This window comes from Mixophyes fleayi, chromosome 2 (assembly GCF_038048845.1).
Source record: "Mixophyes fleayi isolate aMixFle1 chromosome 2, aMixFle1.hap1, whole genome shotgun sequence".
NCBI lineage: Eukaryota > Metazoa > Chordata > Amphibia > Anura > Limnodynastidae > Mixophyes > Mixophyes fleayi.
The window spans coordinates 125,576,921-125,600,213 of record NC_134403.1 but is presented as its reverse complement, the minus strand read 5'-3'; the positions used below and the strand labels follow the sequence as shown (position 1 = coordinate 125,600,213).

General features: G+C 37.6%; 1 protein-coding gene across 2 annotated transcripts in view; it reads right to left on the bottom strand.

The window, feature by feature from the left end:
• Positions 1-22,835, bottom strand: part of UBAC2 (UBA domain containing 2) — a 176,167-nt gene extending 153,332 nt beyond the window's left edge. The window contains exons 1-4 of one of the 2 annotated variants that reach the window (XM_075199948.1): positions 22,750-22,835; positions 21,499-21,660; positions 2,369-2,496; positions 1,597-1,716 (exon numbers count right to left, since the gene is read on the bottom strand). In XM_075199948.1, the coding sequence (XP_075056049.1) occupies positions 1,597-1,716; positions 2,369-2,496; positions 21,499-21,529 (279 nt within the window). In that variant the 5' untranslated portion in view covers positions 21,530-21,660; positions 22,750-22,835. The remainder of the gene's footprint in view (positions 1-1,596; positions 1,717-2,368; positions 2,497-21,498; positions 21,661-22,749) is intronic. The other variant, XM_075199949.1, reaches the window with a different exon arrangement.
• Positions 22,836-23,293: the final 458 nt, after the last annotated feature.

Sequence of the window (23,293 nt, the reverse complement as noted above, 5' to 3'; positions counted from 1 at the left end):
GCTACTTACCTGCTGAAAGGAATTTGGTAAACTGAGATGTAAAAGGACTTAGGAATACTAGAAAAAAGCTGTGGTAGCGAAGGCAAAAAAAAGAAATGAGATAAATAAAAAGGGAGATGCCTCTGCAGAGACACATAGAATTTATGAAGAGTTGATGGACCTGTGTAACTATATGTTAGTCAGGCAAAATGAAAACCGTCCCCTGCACTTTGGGCTGAAGAGAAAAGGCAATCAACAGTTTTAGTTTTGTTTTTTTAATATGCATGAAGGAAAATACTTAATTGCTATTTTAAAGACACCACCGTAAATTTAGGTGGGAACGACAAGGGCACAATTAAAAGGAAAACGCCCTGTAAAAAATATATATACAGTATATACACCCGCCATGCAGGTGGTACCGAGGAGAGTATGGGATTAACCAAGTGTGGGCTTATTTTTGTATTTAGTTTCTAAGCATTGCTTAATGTTGTCTTAGCTGCTGTCCATCCACCTTACTAAAGATTATTGGGTGTGTCTTAAAAACCAGCCTTTGTTGCACTTGCTTCTCAGGTAAGGACACTGAAATGTATTTGATTTTAACAGCATTTCAAAGATGTTTCAAGCATAGCTGTTAGTGTATGAGGACCCTTGATGTTGGGTTGCAATCTTAATTTTGATCAATATATATATATATATATATATATATATATATATATATATATACACACACACACAAGTTAACCCGTGCATGATACTCATGCATTCTAGTCAAATCAAGCTACTTAAGTTGTTAAAAAGGTTCTTGTCATGCATTTCGGCCATAGCCCAGGCCTCCTCAGGTGAAGAGTGTTACTTCCCGAAGTAAGCGCCCTTTTTTTAACGTGGTTTTGTCCACATGTCACCACCTCATCATTTTTCTCCATCACCTCATCCTTCATCTTTATCGCCACATCTATCCAGATGTCTATCCAGACACAGGGATCTCTCTCAGCGGTCCTGAGTATCACACTCCTCTCACTCTGTCACCCCCGGCAACCACCAACCACTCCCCACTGTCACCCCCGGCAACCACCAACCACTCCCAACTGTCACTTCTCCTTCAAGAAATATATATATATTTTTTTTAAATCTTTATAAACACTTTTAACAATTAACAAATTAAATTAACAAATTAAAAACATCTTAGTATACCAAATATCAGCCCTTTCTGATTTTTTTTTTTCCACACACACTAAGAATTTAGTAGGTCACTGTATAACTCCGCCCAGCAGGTGGCGCTGCAGCTTGGTTTTATTTTTTCTACACACACACAGACAGACAGACTAACACACGCCACTAGGCATATATGTATATAGATAGATAGATAGAGATATATATATATATATATATATATATATATATTGCGAGATACATATAGATTTGCAATAGTAAAGAAAAGCACTGACAAATGTGTTTTGTTTTTATCCATATAGGTACTAATATTGGCATGCAGCTGGCACCCTGGAGAGTATGCGATTAACCAAGCATGTCCTTATTTCTTTTCTAAAAATAATGAAGGCATGCTGACCACGATTACAGTAACTTTTTACACTAAAATAAAGAGGTATGCTGGCTTACCGTAAACTTCTGGGTCCCAAATCTTCTCTCTAAAGTTCTAAAATTGTAGATTAGTAAACTGCTACAAAATGTGTCTTTCAAGTCCAGACAAACAATTCTCCCAGAGATTAGTCTCCATATCTGAAACACACGAGTAAATAATCTATTGTTACTTTAGTTAACTACATCGAAATATGTTTTTTTATACTGTAAGTACAGTAGCAATAAGAAGTCTCTCTAAAGAAGACATTTTTTTATTGAAAGTATCGGTCAGGTTATAATAGGGCTTCAGAACAAGAACAAATGTATACAAAGAATAGCACGCATTAGATTTATTACATCAATTAATTATCAAAGGCTGGCAAAACCTAATAATTTTAAGGTAATACAAATAAAACATAAAACATACAAAAAACTATTAATAAAATACAAGAGGATGCAATAAATGTAATTTTATGTTGTATATCAGTGAGTTGCAGTGCGTATGTGCTATAGGTTTTTTTTTTGGTGTTTGTTTAAACTTCTGATAATTACACTCTCTGGTGGGTATTTTCATCATATCCTTCATGTGATGACTTTTCTTGAAGAAAGCACTCATGAGAAAACCATCATAGCACTCATCACTGGATTTAACATTAATTCAGACAACATCAAAATGATTATCATTCCAAAGTTTACTGAACAATCTGTTAGTTTTTGGCAGGAGCTAATATATTAAAACTGCAGAAGTCTCATTTAACTTGTCCTCATCAGTGAAAAGTATGAACAGTAAGGCATACAGTGACAAACTTACTTGAAACCTGTCTTTTATTGCTTGCAAATCATATACAAAGAATGACTGCTGTTGCTGAAACAATAGTGCCAGTAGAATGGACAGGGTACCTGGGACGAGCAAGAGACCTTTGGACAAGGAAGCTTTATCTGCAGAAAAAAATATATATAACATGTTACACTTTGTCACAAGAGATAATAATTATGTCAGATGTAAAAACCATGTATAATAACTTTACTCCGGATAACCTTTGAATTGTTGTGACATGACCTTTGAAACAGGAAATCTAGTTTTTGAATATATTGATAAATATTACTCACACCAAATGAAATGCATTTTCTATTACATCACAGGAAACAGAAAGCAGCAAATATCAATCCTTAATAATTTTCACTACAAAGAAACACAGGGGCATATTCAATTAGGTTTCCGGTTCGCGGTAAACCTGCGCAGTATTGCCGGTAATACGGTATCGCAATAACGTGGATTTTCATTCGCAGCCCTATGGGGTGTGCGAACGAAAATCCATGCTATTGCAGTACCGTGGATTAACTTCGCGGCCCGTTCCCGCGTGATCCCGCAGACCGGAAACCTAATTGAATATGCTCCACAGTGTTTATCCAGGCATGAATGATTTACTGTATGTGCACCAGCAGAAACACCATTACAAGTATATTATTTTAAAAAAAACGAAAACATTTTTCTATCACGACAGACTTGGATTATACTTGGTAAAATACAACAAGGCAAAACACACAGTTCAAGACAACTGGATTGAGTCATTTGTACATTTTTAAAAATGGCTCCACTGGGAACTACAAACACACTTCTATTTCTTAATCTCTAATTTCCAGTGAATCTTTACAACAGAACAAAAGTATTGTACTAAAGAAGAAAAGGTAAACAGATATTTTACTGATTTACAGTAGATGGAGTGATTGCATGGTCTTGACCTTCCACTGTTTTCAAAAAAGCTTTGTTTACAAAGTAAATAATTTATCAGTTTTATCTTCCTGCTCAATGTATGTTATATACCAAATACATGGTCTAAACTATGCAGTGTATTGTACCACCAGCAATCACTGATTTAAATAAAGCAGAAAATGACAGAAGTAATTTATCATTATTTAATTCGCACTGTTCTGAGAAATTATACTTCTTACTTTACTATACTTCTTACTTTACGTGTAAGAACATCAAAGTCTGAGATTGTAAAATTTATACCTGAAGATATTAACGATGAAGTTAAAATACATTGTCTAATTTTAACTTGACATTTCATTGCCGCTTTCATAAAAATAACAGTATTACCTCCCCACTTCATTAGATAGAGCTGAATCTCTTTCCTTTCTATCTTTTGGACTATTGGCATTTAATATAGATCAAAAAAAGCAAAAACAAAATGGTGTAAAGTCAAGCTACTGTGACATCACTGGCCCTACCCAGTCATTCTTTCCGCTCAGTTATAGAAGCACCTTCCTATTAACAACCAAATCTGCTGCCAAGACAAAAATAGTATGGTGAAATTATAAATATTAACATAACATTCCAGTTATTTCATGTTTGCATTTCTTGGGTCATGGGTTCAATTCCAAACAAGGCTCTACATTTTCTCCCCGTTATTGTGCATGTTTGCTCCAAGTGTTCCAGTTTGCTCCCACAATCCACAAAAAAACTAAAGTATGCTTGTAGGCTAATTGACTGCAGACAAAAATGGACCCTAGTGTGTGTGTGTATATATATATATATATATATATATATATATATATATATATATATATATATATATGTGTGTGTTTGGTCGGGAATTTAAACTGCAAGATACAATGGGACAGGGACTGATGTGAATGATTAAATATTATTTTTATTGCGTAACATGGAGGACCTATATAAATAATAGCCATATACATAGCTTTCTTAAAGCAGGGACATATGCTAAATGTGCGCAATACAGTAGAGGCTTTGTTCTGTTCCTTATTAAATATCTATGTTACAGACATTTTACAATTTCTAAGGTGGAATCTGGGACCCCCATCATTTATTAGATCCTGACCCCAACCCCTGAACCCTTGCCCTGCGGAGTAAGAACAAGAATTTAAACATTCAAGCACAGCTGATACTTAAGTACTTTCTTGAGTTTACAGTGTTGAGTGATGACTGGTTCACTGTACAATCAGCTCTACAGGCACAGAGGACTCCTCCAGCATTACGAGAATTGATCATCATGATCATCATCATTTATTTATATAGCGCCACTAATTCCGCAGCGCTGTACAGAGAACTCATTCACATCAGTCCCTGCCCCATTGGAGCTTACAATGTAAATTCCCTAATATAGACACACACTCACACACAGAGAGGGAGAGACTAGGGTCAATTTTGATAGCAGCCCATTAATCTACCAGTATGTTTTTTGGAGTGTGGGAGGAAACCAGAGCACCCGGAGGAAACCCACGCAAACACAGGGAGAACATACAAACTCCACACAGATAAGGCCATGGTTGGGAATCGAACTCATGACCCCAGTGCTGTGAGGCGGAAGTGCTAACCACTAGGCCACTGTGATGCAAACTAAGCACCTGACTATGATCCTTCTAAGATGTGCAATGTGAATTGAGCATACACAGACAAAAATCAGAGAGCACAAAGCTTTCTCAGTGGTCTATTCACTGCTTACATCTTATTGATACTGTTGCTGCTGCCCCAATAGAGACCATGTAATGTTTTCCGCTGCATTGTCTCTGCAGGGTGACAAAGTCTAATAATAACAAACAGCAGTGATGTTCAAGGGCACCTTTCTATAGCTAAACTTTAATGTAACAAAATGAATAAGAATGTCCTTTTCCCTAGAAACATTGGTGAATTGCACAGGTGTCACTCTTCTTGTTACTACAAATATAAACAATCTATCAGATGTACAGTGGACCTGCATATGGTAGTGCCTGCCCATTGCTAGGGGGAAGAACAGCTGATTGCTTTTACTAAGATCTAGCAGACATCCTCTAGCACGCTCATTTGTTGTTAGGGTTAAATATTAATATTTACTACTTTGGGAGCCAATTAGTCCACTGTTTCCTGTCTGATTTTATTAAAATAAAAAATCAGAACACTGCCAGTATTTCCTCCTAGAATTAAGAAGTGACAGACATGTAGGTGGGGATTTTTGTCTGGAAGTGACTGGATGAAATAGTGAAGGGGAAGATAGATAAACCACAAGATTGGCGGTCTGTTGATACAATAAAGGTATTATACATTATGATAGGTAGTCCCCTGGCTCTGAGCAAGACTTTGTTGTACTTCTACCTGAGCTGCCAACTAAATTTACACATCCATTACACACTACCTTAAATATATATATTTAAATGTAATCTACACTATAAACAACTAGAAACATCACATTTATGATGCTTAAACCCTCCAATAATACAGAAGCTAATTTACCATTTTCCATCAAGAACATTTGCATTTGTTTTACATTGTGAACACCCTACTACATTGATGATTTCGATGCCTTTTACCATGCTGTTTATTATACTGATGCCAGTTCAGTATATAATACGGTGTTTTCCTTATTGTATATTTTAAGGTGTATTTGACAAAGGCTACTACATCCTTATGGTTTTCAATCTCCATTTCCTCCTCATCTGTCTGACCCCAGTCCTGAAGTGTGTGCACATAAAATAACTTGTAGCCAATCAGATCATCACATTGCCTCTCACAAGATCAAGTGTCTCATGAAACAACCTGTGCTGCTGTGAGCAGAGTCCTGTGTTCTTAGCTGCTTATATTAGTGTAGCCAGGGCTGCATGTTACCGGAACAGTCATAATAATAGGTGGGGAAGAAAGCCAAATGGCAAGTCACAGACTGTTACATACTTAAAGTACAGCTAGTGCTTTGTATTTTACAATGTTATGTTCCCCCCCAATAATAATTGAGGGGAACATTGGCATCTCAGGGTGAATAATCCACAAATCAGACCTCAGACCTCTGTAGTTCTGTTAGGTGAAGAGAGTGGTGTTACATTCAAGTTTAAGTTCCAGGTGAAATACTTCTTTAAAAGTAGAAGTCTACCTTAAGCAAGTTAGAACATAAGCTTCCATCTCCTTTGCTAACAGAATTCTGTAATTAACCAAGAACCAAACTAATGTAGCTAGGTGGACATACTATTCATAATGTCCTGTATAATAAACTGTAATTGTAAGTTTTACTAATTAGTATAGTGTTTCCCCCTTCACTGATTACAACACACTGACAGCAGCCTGCTCTCACTGACATTTTATATTTATTACTTTAATAGCTCTTGCTTTAATTGTTTTCTCCTCACCCACCTCCTCCTTTTAAAGCATTGTACACAAGCATGTATCAGTTTTTTGTAGCTCAGTCTGTCTCTAATAAAACTAAAATACTGCAGTATGTGTCCAATAAACAAAATCATTTCTAGAGCAATGTGTCACAACACAAGGAAATTAATATTTGTTACAGAGAGCTGTTACTTTCACATTTCACCAGACAAGTTTCTCTTCTTTTTCTGTGTATTATTGCGTTATTGACACCTGTCACATAGTGTACTTTACATAGATAGCTAAAAAGTATGAATAATAACCCACAGCGCAATACAGGCGGTAAACACAAAGTGTTTGGCAGACGGCAATTTAAAAAGGGTATATAATCGCGTATCTGGAGCTGGTTAATCCTTCATAAGCAGAAACATTTTTATGTTTTTACCAGAAATACCATTTTTTATTCTTCATTACAACTCATAGTTTTGTGCATCTAAAAGTGCTTCATTGTTCAGGGCTGGCTTCAAGAGAATCTCCACTGTCCAATATAATGCCGATGTTCAAATTAGTCTTTGTTGTAATGAGCCTCAATGAATGAGCACCTTTATACTTTCATCAGCAATTTAAATTCTTTTTATGGCTGCAGTCACACCAGCTCCACAGCATGTCCTGTGAAAGCATCATGTGCTATAGAAAGCAAATATGTTGGAAGATGCCCTTTAATAATTACATATGAACATGCTGCAATATCCTAAGGGAAAGGTGACAGAGGTTTGCAACATGAGCTACAGAATTGAAAAGTGTAGTGACCGTCAGAAAAACAGAAGTAGTAAAACAAGAAGTAATGCAACTATGCTGAACGGTTTAAAGATGAATACGAAATGAATAAAGTCCTACTTTACTGTGAGTTTTGTTAACAGAATTTAAGTAGCAATGATAGAGACAAATACAATAAAATAAAATAAACAATTAGGTTTCATGCAGTATCTTATGTGGACACTTTCTGTTTCATTATTGCTCAGTCAAGAAAAAAGTAAGGCATATGAGAGACATCAATTTTGCAAGTCCACAGCTGGAATAGTAGAAAATTTTCATGCACAGTATTTTTAACCTATGTGCAAAGTTAAGACAGAAAATCAATATTTTCAGTAGCAAGCAACAATGCTTCACAGGTATGGGGTCATGGGTACAAATCCAACCACTGCCCTATCTGTGTGGAGCTTGTATGTTCTCCCAATGCTTTTGTGGGTGCACCGGTTTCCTCTCACACTCCAGACATACTAGTGTGTAGCAAGGAATTTAGACTGTAGGCACCACTTGGGCAGGTACTGAGATAGATAGATAGATTTTATATATATATATATATATATATATATATATATATATCTATATACACACATAATATATATTCATATTCTACACACACATATACGTTATATAAAAACCTATTAAAAAATAATAACATAACATTTAGAAAGTTAAAGAAATTTTAATGTAAAATATAGGTCTATAGCGAACATCCTTCCACAAACCTTCCTTATCCCTGATAACACTATTCACGCTAATGCACCCTCACAACTGTCCCAATCTCCACTCTGAGCCACACTCATCCAAGCTGTTTCAGCTGTGTCCACTTTCACTTAGAATGTAAGGTCTCTAATGAGCAGGGTCCTTCATACCCTTTGTTTTCATGTCTGCATTTATTCTGGCCACCTTGTATGTCCGTTTTATGCATGTACTGATTTCCATACTGTATGGCGCTTACAAATCTACGATAATAATAATGGAATATGCAGAGAGCCAGGACTATTGGGTCAGGGTTTGTTTGGTTTTTTTTTTAACTCTGTTGCAGTTCTCTGTAAAACACTATGCTATAGGGGGTCTTTAAGAACATGCAGCAGGCAACTGAATACTTAAATGATGGGTATCTTTACTTTTTTTTATTTATTTTTTAAGCAAACCTCTTTCAAATGTTCCCAGGTTTAAGGACTAGAAGTGTAAGACAGATTTTCACATTGTGGAGTGTTACTGTAAGATCAATAATATTCAACAGGCTAGATTATTCAGTTCACTTTGCTTGGGGTGTTTTGGTCCATGGGTCAGTGCTTCCCTTTGTTTCTACTTTCCACTTCTGTCCAATTTAGTGTTTCTGTGCAGTGGGTGTGTGTGTATAAAAAAACGAATAGGTTATGGTTTGTAAAACAGTTCCGCCAACAATTTCTAAAACAGTCATTGACGAAGAAGGTCGTTTTCTTATCCTCCAGGGGAAGATAGGTTCCTCTTCAATTACTTTGGTGAATATTTATGCACCCAATATGGGTCACGCCTCCTTTTTCCATACTTTTTTCCTGTGAATTACACGCTCACCACTCAGTCCTGTTAGGGGGAAACTTTAACACAGTCCTCTCCCAACCCCTCAATCGGTCTGGCATGTCCCCTATGGGCGTCTACACCCCGGACTCTAGACCACTCAACAAACACATGGCCAAGGCAGGCCTATATGATAAGTGACGGGCCCTGAACCCTACCGATAAAGACTACACTTTTTATTCCCACCCACCCGATTCTAATTCTAGAACCGATCTACTTCTCTGCTGCCCCTCGCTGGAATCTTAACTTATGTCTGCTTCTATTTACTCTAAATCCTGGTCTGACCACTCGGCTACAGAAGCCGTTTTTTACTTCACCGCTCCCGCTAGCAGGAGATCTTCATGGAGACTTAATCAAACACTCCTCAAGATCCCCCACTTTCGGGATATAGTGAACAGTAAACTAACGGAATACTTTGAGCGTAACATCAATGAAGACGTTCTTTTCTCTACTACCTGGGAAGTGCACAAGGCAGTACGTCACAGAGAAATTTTTAAGTAAGTCACTGACCGTACTGACCTCTCAAATTCACTCCCTGGAACTGCATCACAAACGCACCCACTCTAACGCCCATTCTTGATAGACTGAGTCAACTCAGAGATGATTTAAGCCATTTGTCGGCCGGAAAAAAAAAGTAGAGAGTCTTCATTGGTTGGAGCTCCAGGACCTGGCGGCCTGCCCATGACATATTATAAGACCTTTGCTCCTAAGTTACTTCGTAGACTTACCCAGCTCATTAACTCTGTCCTGCATGGTGACGGCTTTCATCCAGACTCGACTACCATCACGATCATCGTTATCCCAAAACCTGACAAAGACCATAAGCTATGTTCTAACATTCAACCTATCTCACTCCTCAATAGAGACATTCAGCTTTTCGCCAAAATCTTGGTGAACAGAATGAACGCGGTTCTGGCCAATCTAATTGCCCCAGATCGGGTGTGGTTTATCCTCAACAGACAGGCCCCTGATAAAACTCATAGAAGTGACTAATCTAATTAATGACCTAAATTAAAAAAACTCCCCTCAGCCATACTGGACGCAGAAAAAGCGTTTAATAGAGTCCAATTCTAAAGCGCTACAGAATCTGCTGGTGCTATATAAATAAATGATGATGAGTCTCCTGGCCCTCTATGTTCTCTGCGTTGAAGATGTATGGTTTCCAGAGCCGGTTCCTGCAAGCTACCTGTGCTCTATAAGGGAGCCCCACCTTAAAGATCATGACAAACGGCCAGATCTCCGGAGGTATTTGTTTGCGCAACGGCACCCAGCAGGGCTGCCCATTATCTCCTCTTTTATATTTGGGCCCTCTGCATTAAACCCCTGGCGGCTAGAATCCATCTTAACCCTGACATAACTGGCATACGACTCAGACCCAACCACTATAAGATATCTGTGACTGGATCACATATAAATAAATTATGGTATAAATTTATTTAAAGGAAATAGCGCAGGGCGCTTATTTAAATAATTACCAATGACCTTACTTTTGATATTGTGTATATTTTGAGATAGGAAATCGTTATTTCTGAGACCAGAGTGGAAATTAGTTTTTTCTGCTTTAACCTTACTAAAGGATATGCCTTATTTCTGATGTATATATTCGATACAATAGGCCTTTGTGCATGGAGGTCTTTTGTGTATTGGGATGTGTTTTGTATGGAAGTGTCATTGTTTGTGTAAGCCCAGCCGGTTCCCAGCAACAACAGACAGGGTGGCATATGCAGTCCATACTGTCACAATATAGTTATTCCCTGACAACGTGCTTTTAACATTGACTAACCCCATAATTTCCTTCTCAAAGTTCATGACCAAATCGTCACGATTTGGAACTCTTTCAGAGTACAAGTAAATGATTCCAAGTCCGAAGCCCTCCATGTTCCCCAAATAACCCGGGAAAGCTTGCAGTCCTCTTTCAAATTTTAGTGACACCTCCACTACATTAGATACCTTGGGACTGCAATTACTAAACATTACTCCAGGATTCGAGCTATTCCTTTCTGATAGCCCATATCCAACAGGATCTTTCTAAGTGGCAACCACTGTATATCTCTTGGCTTGAGAGAATCCACGTTATCAAAATGAATGTACTCCCATGCCTCCTTTATCTTTTTCAAACATTCCCGGTCCAAATACCAACACATGTTGTTGCGGCCCTCTAGTCCTCTTGCAACAAATACATCTGAGGTGGCAAGAAACCCAGACTAAGCAAATTATTACTATTCAGATCTAAAGACTCGTGGGGGTCTCGGACTCCCGACCTCATCTCCAAATATTATTTTATCACCCAGCTCAGCCAACGTCATCTCCTGGCATAATAACCGAGGCCATAAAAAAATGGGTAGTTATAGAAAACGCCCTGGTTTTATACAAGCCCCTTTCATTACCTCCTTTGGTTTCTTAAGATCCATAGGCCTTCCTCAGTCTACGTCTGGCCGTCCATATCATTCACCGTGGCGGCATGGGATTTGGTCAACCACAGTTTTGACTTGGCTCCTTACCCTTCACCCCTCTCTGGGCCACTCTATTAAGGTCTCCCGGCAATGGAAATCACACAAATTTGACCACATTATGGACAAATCAGTCCCTATGCTGTACGACAATATACGTACTAAATATTACCACTCTGCTTTTATGCACTTCCAATACCTTCAAATTCAAGGATTTATCCAGTCTCAATATCGGACCAAGAAACTCAGCACTCTCATGCCATTTGAAGACACTGCATCTACTACATTGGTCGCAACCCTATGCGTTTAGTTACACAACTTCTTCAGTTGTCAACCTGGTGAAGTTGTGCAATGAAACATATAGGGCGGTCTCCCACACGCCGTTTCCATTCAGAGTTTAGACTGTCTACTTGTCGAACTTCCAATGACGTCACTTTCGGTCTGGACCCGGTGTCGTGTTTCACAAGAAGACCATCTTCATCCATTTATGGACCCGATAAGCGATAGTATCTTCATTTTATTGTAAGGATTTTAACCATTGGTGTAATAAAGGTTTTTTAGACTATTCCACAGGTGTGGCCACTTCTTGTTTTTCCTCAGATGTATCCTCCTTTCCACATTGGACTTGAATTTAATTGATATCACTCAAGCAGACTGAAGAGGAATAAGCAAAGACTTTATACAGATAAGCCATGTTTAGTGTATCAATTGTACGCAGTTTATATTTGAGAATCTTATATTATACACACACACACATATAGACACATATATACATATATACATACACACTGTCTTCAACATTGACTCACATAAGTGTAGTCAAAAGAATAGCCAGTCAAGGCATATAGCAAGAATGTGTAGTTGATAAGAAATGCCAGATCATTAACTGTAGTCAAACATGGTAGAATAACCTCTGTCCATGCAAAGATTTACAAGAGAAAGAAGTACAGTTAAACAACAGCATCTTAAAACACTTCATATCCATACTGACCTGTATGAAATTCTGAAACCCAGAACTAATCAACAGCCTAACTCTCCGCGCCCCCACAAAAGCAAGATCAGGTGAGAAATTTCAGTTCCTGGTACAGCAAATTCTTGGAGCCCCCTCCATAGTTTCTGTAAGGGCGCATGGTTGCAGCAGGTTGGTGGCTCCTCCTGCTACACAGACAGGCCTGCGCCCAATACTTTGTACCTGCTTACCCATTCTTGGCGCCCCTGAGTACAGTATTTCTTAATAACTAACAAGAAAAGAGGATGGAGGTACACAGGTACAGGATGTGTTCATGTAAAGCATTTTACTCCTGCTCCCATCTTTCCTGTAGAAGGTCACCAAATCTTTTGAAGTGGGTACAAACAGTATGTAAAGAAACACATTTAAAATCAAATTTAAACACAAACCAGAGGGACTCCTCCCCCTCTCGAACAAAGCAAATTTTTAAGTTTAGGAAGTGTCTGTTTTCTTGGAAATAATTAAGTTGCACTACCACATACTTTAAAACAGTACCAACATGCTACTAACCGAGCCAAAGCCCTTGGGGTATGCTGAATGCAGCCATTTTCCCCAGGTCCATGATGATTCTTTAAACAAATCAATGCTGTGCCCTCTTCACTGCCATTTTAAAGTGGGGGAGGGGAGTTGCTCCTACTGCTCACAATACCCCCTCCCAGGTTTTCGAACAGGGCTGTGAGAGGCTCTGCCTCAAGTGAGGAGCACATTATTTGTTCCACAGGTGGTAGTGCAGCTTTAAACTTTTTTTCATTTTTAAAGTTGAAACAAGTTTATTTTGCTTTTCTGTGGACAATTAGGTCTCTCTTTTGGTAGTATCATGGAATATCTATTAATATATTTTTGCATTCTGCTTTTTGTTACTTTTGCACAGTGTAAGCCCATTAATTTAAGTGACTATTGGCTTACAGATTATATATGCTCTCCCACATATATCTATACCGAATATGTTTAATTTATTTTCAATTTGACTTAGTGACAGGGCTGTAAATGAAAGCATGTATTTATTTTTACTTTTTTTTATTTAAAACAAAAACACAACTTTTTTTATTTTCTAAATAGATTGCTTATTATTAATTTTTAACTTGGGAAGACCCATATTGTTTGATCCGTCTTTCCTTTTGCCAGCACTAAATGACGCCATGAAAACATTTAATAGTGCTATTAAATAGCAGCAGAGACCTGCCACAGGTTTCTCCAGCAATGCCCTGAAGTTGACCCCTGCTGGTGTCACTCTCTGCGGTACCACTTCAATGACGACACAGGATTTTCTTTTCAAACGAGGAAGTTAACGGTATTTGCTGCAATAACGCTGCTTCTCAGGTAAGTGCCAATGCAATTTTCTGTTTGCTATTTTAAAATGGTTGTGTAGAGTTAGGAGGACACTGCTCCACTGTTACAAGTAGGCAGACAGTCAGCAACTGGATAACATGCAGCACTAGCATAGCCCAAATAAATAGGGGACATTTACTACAACCGGTGCACAGGAAAAAGGTACTATAGCCTATCCAGATTCTGTCATTTATTGAGTAGTGTTTAGAAAATTAAAGCAACTGTGCATGTTTTGTAAACGTCTGTCTTTTTGCAATTTCTTAGCTACATTTCAACAATGAGAGGAATTTTCCTAACAATATGTAAATAAATAGAAGGAGAAGTTACTTCTAAAAACACAATTTACATAGCAGCCCTTTCAGGGAGTCTGTCACAGCATTTCCTTATGTCATGTCCTGAATAACCAGTTATTTAAGCAGCTTAGGGGCTGAAACACTGCTAAATAACTTTTATAAAAAATACTTTATGCATATTACATACACAGACATAGTGGCTGGTTTATTTAGCAAATCTACCATGTATTTGACTGCTCAATCACTGACATCATATGGTACCACTGGATTGCAAATATGAAATTCAGAGTATGAATGGGTAGATTTTGAACAAGCCATGGCAGCTAGTGCCAGATGCATCAGCGAGGTCTACCAGGACCCGCAATACTGCTGGGGGTTTTACACATGGCATTGTCATGGGTATATCCTAAATGGCCCACATCCCAAATATTTTCCAACAATGGCAGTCTTATGTTTGTAAACTGACTGTTGATGAAAGGGATCTATAGAGCGAAAGACTGCTTGTGCAAACTAAGTTACCAGTCAGTCAATAGCCGAGAACAACAGTTGTACCAAAAGAGGTTCATCAGAATCCACAACTCATTCAGGCTTATTGAATATAGTAGCCCCACTGAGTTTCACTCCATACTCCAGTACCACCATTCATTTTCCATGAGTCATCCTGAGTGACTAAAAGCCCCTACCCTTAAGCATCTCAGGTACAACCTGCAAAGTTTCTCCAACACTATTCAGCAGCCAGCATTCATTTTCAGCCAAATTTTGGGATCTCTCCTGCTGTCCGACTGAAGCAATACAAGGCAGAATGTCCTGGACTCTGGCAGAATAAACATCCAAAGTAATATAATGGGGAAGGGAGATAGATTTGATAGCAATAAAAAGTCCTTTTAAATGAAGAATGATATATGGAGATTTCATGGAAAAGGATTTACCAGTCAAGCTAATTTATCATTTTAATTTCACCTCCGGGCAGAACAACCATGACAGTATAATAGATAATAATTTTTTTAGGAGAGGCCATGGGACAGCTTTCAACCACACTCCGTGTCTTGGTTAGCCTGGATGTCTAATTTGTAGCAACCAATGAAGATAAGCATAGCAGACCATGATGCCTCTCAATCATGGCAGATGCACTTGCAGAACAATAGACAGAGAGTAAAGAGCCGGGCAAACACATATTCTCTGGTAAACAGTAATGTCATTTAACCAGTATACATACCATCTGAGGCCAACATTAAAAATGCTTGCTTACGACTATTCAGACTTTTTATTCTTGTGAAATAGAGGCTTATTGAGAGTGGGGTGGCACAAGGTAAACTAAGTATATTTTTGATCTTTCTTGTGGTTTACTGCATTGTCAGTAAGGTGAGTGAGAGAATAAAGAAAAAAAATTGTGTAATTACCTTTATATGATTTCAGCTGCTACTGTTTGTTGCTTTTAACTGAGGCTACAGCATAAATCAGTGTTTCTTAACTCCAGTCCTGATGCACCCAAGATTTCTGTCTGTGAAACGGGTGGGATAAATACTGACAAAGTCAAGTAGACAAAGTCACCTGTGCACAATTAAAGAAATCCAGAAAATATGAGTTGTCGGGACATGCGTGAGCACTGGAGTTAAGAAACACTGACTTAAAAACAAGGCCAACAGGCATTTAATTTTCCTGCCAACTCTCTGAAAAGCACAATTGATAAGAACATAGTTCAACACAAGGAAGTATGAAAGCAAGGTATCTCTACTCTTGTTTTTCTTTGTAATACATTTCTATAAAATGTATGCAATTTATTTCTGTACACTGATGTTTTAAATCTAATTTAAAAATAAAATATTTCTTTGTAGTTTGAAGCTGTCCATTAGTACTCTACTACAACTGGAATCACATTAGTCCTTTGTAGTACTACACTCGAATTGCATTGATTATGTCCACTAGAAACCAGGGAAATTGGTCCAGTAAAAACAGGAACAGGAGTGCAGCGAAGACCAGACAGGTTCAAGGGATATTCATTTATTAGTACCGCTAAAGTCATCTGTTGCCAAGACTTTAGTTTGCTATCTCCCAAGTGCTCCCGTTCGGCATATAGTGGATTATGTTATAGTGCATAGGGAGGGTCTGGGGATGACACAGTTGCCATGGAACATATTAGTACCAATGACAAAGTAAGAGGTAAATGGATGGTCCTTAAAAACAATTTCACAAAATTAGGCTGAAAACTTCAAACCAAGATTTCTCTGAAATAGTACATCTGTCACATGCTACACCTGAAAACCAGCAGGAGCTTAAGGAGATAAATAAGTGCCTGAAAGTCGGTATAGGAAGGAAGGTTTGGAGAACTGAGCCAATTTATCTCTTGGCTAAATGGTGTACTGTAGGGACAGGCTGTACCTCAAAAGGGAGGGTGCAGTTTTGCCGGGGAAGAACATGGCTGAAGATTTTAAACTAGGACTGGAAAGAGGATGAATATAGAAAAAGTGTTCAATATAATGTAGAGACAGGGATTAGACAAAGAAAATATGGAAGGAGAGGCAGAGGTTAGAACAGTGATTGGCAACAAAGAGTCCTAGGATTGCATGCGGCCCTCCAAACCTTAATCTGCGACCCCAGCTCCTTTCTGCATTTTCAGATTTGTTTATTACAGCTTGCGACACTTCTTTATCTTACATTAAAATACCTGCTGGTATGTTATTGCATATTCTCCTATGTATTATTTCAATGTGTTACTGGGTTAGAAGGCCAGTGAAGCATATCAGGTTACCCATCACTGGGTTAGAAGGACCAATATGGTGTGTGAAAAGAAGATTTTCAGAAAAACTGACAAATTGTCCAAACAAAATAGGTGAATTAAAATTATTGATGGTGGAAGATAATTATTACATAGTGGGCATAAGAGAGAATTGTAAAACAATGACTGGGCAATAAATTTGGATGGACATAGCATATTTAGGAAGGATAGGAGAGAGATGAAAGTGAGGTAGGGATTGCCTATATGTAAAAACATGTTTAAGACCGGCCAAGTGGGACAATATCTATGAAGATTATTATCTGATATAAAGTCTTTAAGATTATTTATGCAAATAAAATAAAAATGTGTTCCTCCTCATGGGCGATTTAATAATCCAGATATAACTGGGATATAAACCTAGTGGTTATGGAAAAGGATTTTTTTCCTATTTTAAAGGATATCTACCTTCCACAACTGGTAGAAGAACCAAATAGAGAGGTAGCTCTACAGGACTTAGTAGTATCTAATAGATCAGATATTTTATTTAATGTACAGGTGAAGGGGTATTTAGGTAATAGTGATCACAGCAGTTAACATTTCAATAAAAAGTTTTGTAAGCGAGGTACAAAAACTATGAATCTTAGAAGGGTGATGAATCCTATACAAGCCACAAACCCCGGGCTACAGTGCATTTACAGGAAACCTCAGCATCTGTTACATTAGATTAACTGAGCGTTACAGAAAACAATACTAGAAGCCCAAGAAGCCCAAGATCCTCTGTCCTGGGAAGTCCCCCATGGGAAAAAACAGGACTGAATAGTAGACAATGACATCTGGAATATCTGCTTTTCAGCAATGCAGACGTCCATTACTGGAGAAAGTTAAAGAATTTTGACTTGAAATTCGTAAAAGTTTACCTTGTATTAATATGATGTACTTGTATTTGTTATTGTTGATTAATTTTATTTGATATTAATACACTATATATTGCCCTTTCTGCTTTGTACATTACATCCATTTGGCTACTGATCTGAGAGGGGATATACTTATAATATGCAACATATACAAACATACTACACTTAGTTGCAGTTCTCTTTTACAGATTTAGCACCTGCTAACAAGTGCATTCAGCCACCTCTAATTTATAAGGGAGTAACCTGTATGTTTTTGTAACATTTATAAGTTTCATGGAAATTTGTGTTAATTTATCCCTGCTCTATATTCTGGTTTGGATTTCACAGACTCCTTTATTTAGCACCCTATTCCTTGCTGTGGAATTTAGAAGGGCAAACTTTAGAGTTTAGCTCAGAGAAGCATTAAAGCTTGTAGAATGGGAAATAGTACTTTAAATAAAAGCACAGGTGACAAATGGTAAAATGTAAAAATTTCCAGACACAAAAGGCAGCCAAAGTGATTAAATGAAAAGTACTGGAGGTAATAAGGGGGAGGAGCATTTAAATTGCTAAGACTAGTAGAGGCTGAAAATGTCTTAGGGAAATACAAGGAATGTATTAATAAATGTAAAAAAGAAATCATGTTAGCAAAAGAGTTACTATAGTATTAGGTCATTAAATGATAAAGTGGGAAAACAGTTTTACAAGACATAGAGCAAGTCGCTCTTTTAAATAGGTTTTTTTCATATGTTTTTGCAAAGGAGTTGCTACCTAAATCCTCTGAGTTGGATCTCACAATAGTTAGAATACACCAGATCCCTAGAACCTGAAGTCTCTCAGCCAAGGTACCAAGAGATGTTTCTGCCACATTAAAGATAACCTCCTGAGGCTCTGTAGAGCCCTCTCTCAAAAAACTCCAATTATTACCAGATTAATCACAAGCAGCATTTTCCAGGAGGCAGGAATTCCACCAAGTCCCTCCTTAGGAGACCAAACATCACTGATAGATGGGAATTTCCACTTGAACTTCTAGATTCACAGAATGGTTATTTGACTCCATTTCTCTCTCTGAAAGGGAGATAGTGGCAGATTATTCCTACTCTTCTACTGGAGCTCTATATGTTACACTTAGTACACGTAATCTGTTTGATGGCCATACTTATCAATACGGTCAAATAAGGTTCATTTGTACTTCTATATGTAAGTATATAGCATTTTAGCATGGGTCACACTATAAGAATTGTGGAATTAGTAGCAAGGTTAAGACATTTTTGGCACCAAATGGTGGATGTATTCTAAGTTTGCTGGAGACAACACATTCAGAAGGAATTCAGCATGTTTTCTGAGCTGCCCCAACTTACCCTCAGTCAGTGGGAGTGCCAAGACACCTACCCTATATTCCCCAACTCCTTTTACAACAAGATGTAGTATTAATATAGAAAACACATTCAAGGCCTCACAATTTCTGATTTAACAATACTAACAACTTTTCATGGCTATTGGACCATCAAAACATAACGGAATGGGGATACTGTTTAGAAAATATTTCTTTCTGAGTAAAGAGATTTTTGACACTACAGGCTACTAACTTATATTGATGGCACCCTTGGCACCCTTAATGCTCAACTATACACTCTAGGTAACATAAATAGTGCAAACACAAATTAAATCTCATTTTTATAGAAAGCACTCCATCTGGTAGACAAACAAATAAAAGTGTGTGTCTAGTGTACCGTGGAGATCACAGTTGTCCTTCTAGACATCATCATCATTTATTTATATAGCGCCAGCAAATTCCGTAGCGCTTTACAATCATCATTTATTTATATAGCGCCAACATATACCGTAGCGCTTACAATTGGGGACAAACACAATAAACTAATAAACAAACTGGGTAAAACAGACAAAGAGGTGAGAAGGCCCAGCTTACAATCTATCGGACAATGGCAGTTTGATACGAGGTTAAGTTTACATTTTGGCCCAGCCAGACTGCAAAGGTAAAAGTGACTCATAAGCTAAGTGATCCTGTCACACAACAATGTTGGTCAGGGGGTAGTTGTCTTGTGTGAAATTGTGTAACAGACGGTAATAGGGTAATGTAGTGAGATTAAGAGGGTGGTTGAGGAATATTATAAGCTTCACTCCCAAAAGATTCTTAATGCTTGTAAAAAAAAATACAGCTGACGATTTTACCAGTGATTAAATTTTTTTTTTAAAAAAAGGCCCGATCTTTAATGCCGATTCATGTGTATACACAAAACACATTTACACGATTTACCTTCAGATCTGTGCTCTTCATCTCTCATAACTATCGGCTTAAAAGATTCGTGACTCTGCACACTTCATAGATATCTATGGACACTACAGGTCCTGAATGCATACACACTGCAGAATTAGAACATCCTCATTCCATCATTGAACGAGATTTTTAGTCCGGTTTAAAAATCAAATCAAACAACACAATGTGCTTTGGAACGATAATCGTTCATCGATGTAGCGTACACACTAATGCAAAATCAGGCCAGTCGTTTATTATTTTAAAACAGCCCAAGAATAGTTCAACTCTGTTTGGACATGTTTGGAGTGATCTCTGGCTCCTCAACTCCCCGATCCCCAAACAGCTTTCACCACAAGCTGCTAGATCTTTGACCTAGGGCTTTATGCTTGTTTGTCAACAACTACTTTTCACTGTCTCCTTAACTCTGTAAGAAAAAGTTTTGATCCTTCTAATCTTTGCAATGCATTGGTTTCAAACACAATTACCAGCACTCCTGCATAAATATGTAAAATGTATGTCCTGGTGCTCTGTGCCTTAGTGCAACAAAAATGGTGTTTACAGCCCTTGATTCCTGTGCACCAGCCACAGTTGTCTTTCACATTCTCTGGAAACCTTGGTCATGTCATCACTGACCTTTCATATAATTCATCATGCACTGGATCTAGTGTCTGAGCAGGATGCATGGGAAAATGAGAAAAGCAGACAGGTCATATTGGGTGAAACACTCCGGGGCCCAAAGTGGATAACTTTTTCATTTATTAAGTTATCCAAGCATTTGTATTCTTTTTAGTACATATTAGGCTCTCTTTTGATAGCATATTAAATACATGTTTATTTTTACCAGCATATAAATAGAAAATGGACAAAACAAGGAAAGAAATATCCCAGTGATTATTACCAAAGTAACATTCCCACAATTAGCACCAGTCCCCACATAGCCCCAAAAGTCAGGTTTCTTTTTTTTTATATAACAGGACACTTATATACATGCAGCAAGTGGTTAATCTGGCTTGTTTGAATAGGTGCTCTGTCCTATCAAGTTATTCCAATTAGACAGATTCAAAACACTTGGGTTTACATATCGAGAATTGAGATGGCCTAGATTGAGATGGCCATCTTTTCTGCTAATCCTTGAAAGGGAAGGAAATTAAAATAGTTCATAACGCTCTCCTGTGGTGATATGCTAGAATGAATTATAAATATAATCTATGGAAACAGGCAAATAAACTTAGGGGAGCTCAGAACTGCTTGTTACTGCAGACAAAGCAAATAATTAGAATTATATATATTTATAGCAAATGTCATGTGTTGGGTACAGTATATAGATTTTCTCTCATACGGTCATTAGACCATGGTGGTTGTTAATGAGGTATAAACACATTTTCCTTGTGACCTTGAACAAGCCACTTTATTTAAACATGTGCCAGGCACCACAAATAAAATCAGCAGGGCAGGGAAAGTGTGATTTAAGTTTTTTGCTTTTTACATTAATACATCTGCATGAGTGAGCAATGTTGTGTCCTTATACTTACAAAGTCCACTGGAGCCAGTGCTAGCAATCATTGTGTTACTGTTCTCTGCCCAATGCAGAGATCATGACAGCCTGTAATCTTCAATTTTTCTGTGGCAGAAAGCGTGTGCAATCTCACATCTTTTATTTCCAACCTGGGAGGTTTACGGCACTGGATCTAAAGCTGTAAGACAAGGAACAGTTTCTCAAGAACACCCCTCAATTTATAAAGTCACAGCCATTTAGCCATGTGTCCCAATTCTATGTTTTAGTCTCCGTTTTAAGAAATACTGTGGCAAGTGATTATGAAAAAAAAAAAAAAACAACAACTAAATCATACATGCACTTCTGCCTCACAGCACTGGGGTCATGAGTTTGATTCCCGACCATAGCCTTATCTGTGTGGAGTTTGTATGTTCGCCCCGTGTTTGCGTGGGTTTCCTCCGGGTGCTCCGGTTTCCTCCCACACTCCAAAAACATACTGGTAGGTTAATTGTCTGCTCTCAATTTGACCCTAGTCTCCCTGTATGTGTGTGTGTTAGGGAATTTAGACTGTAATCTCCAATGGGGCAGGGACTGAAGTGAGTGAGTTCTCTGTACAGCACTGCGGAATCAGTGGCGCTATATAAATAAATGGTGATGATGATACATGTTACCCTCTTTTGCTTTACTAGAGGCATGGTTCAAAAATGAACAGTGCAGTGTGTTTGTAGTTAACTGGATTAACCTGCTTAACAAATGCATCAGCCCTCATTCCTCAAATTCAATAAACTATTAATAAAAACATATGTCAGGTATGATTGTGGAGAGGCATATAACTGTAAGATCCCTTTCCTTATAAACAATAGAGGTAGAATGGTTTATTGTCCTAAGCATTTAATAGGATGTTACACAATAAACCAGCTAACAAGTGTGGGCAGAGAACTATTAGTACATGTGTCTTCTTAGTACATAAGAATACATATATTTCACTTCAAACAACGAACCTAATAATGAATCCTGCTGTAAAACGAATAACTAACTACAATTATTAACACAAGCAAGACTGCTTACAGTGACATACACATTCATTTATTGATGTGTGGAACCATACACACCGAAATAGAAGCAAATTCATAACGCTATAAATACATATCTCGGTGTATACACCGAATGACAGCTGCTGTTTTAAAAGCTGGAATATCTCATTCGTAAGTTACAGTCCACCAAACATAAAGGTATGTCCATGAAGTTGGACAATATAACTAAATACAAGGTACAACTCACACATTACCTACTACAAGGTAGCCATTGCAAGCAATCAGACTTTAAGTCCGTGAAACTACATTTCCCAGAATGCCATAGGCTCCAATGGCAAAATCTACGGAATCACACAGGGGACAAAAAGATTACAACATTACAACATTAGTGGAGGTAGTATGACAACGTGTCATAGTATTGTACTGTTAGCAATAATTATTATTATTGAATAATGCTATATATAATATATATATATATATATATATATATATATATATATATATATATATATATATATATATATAGTATATATATAGTATAGTATAGTAATAGAGACTGAAAAACAAAACTGTTAAATGAATAGATGTCTGGTTGTAATATAGGTGTATGTACTGTATTGTGGTGAAAACTGAATGCACAATAAATGGGAACTAAAACCGCAAAGGAATAAACACATGTCCTCTTCTAGGTAGGACTAGTATTCCAAGGTAAATTGTATATAATAGATATGTCTTGCCAATTATAATCAGGACCAGTTTACACATAGTTTATAAGTGTTTGTAATAGGAGAGACTTTC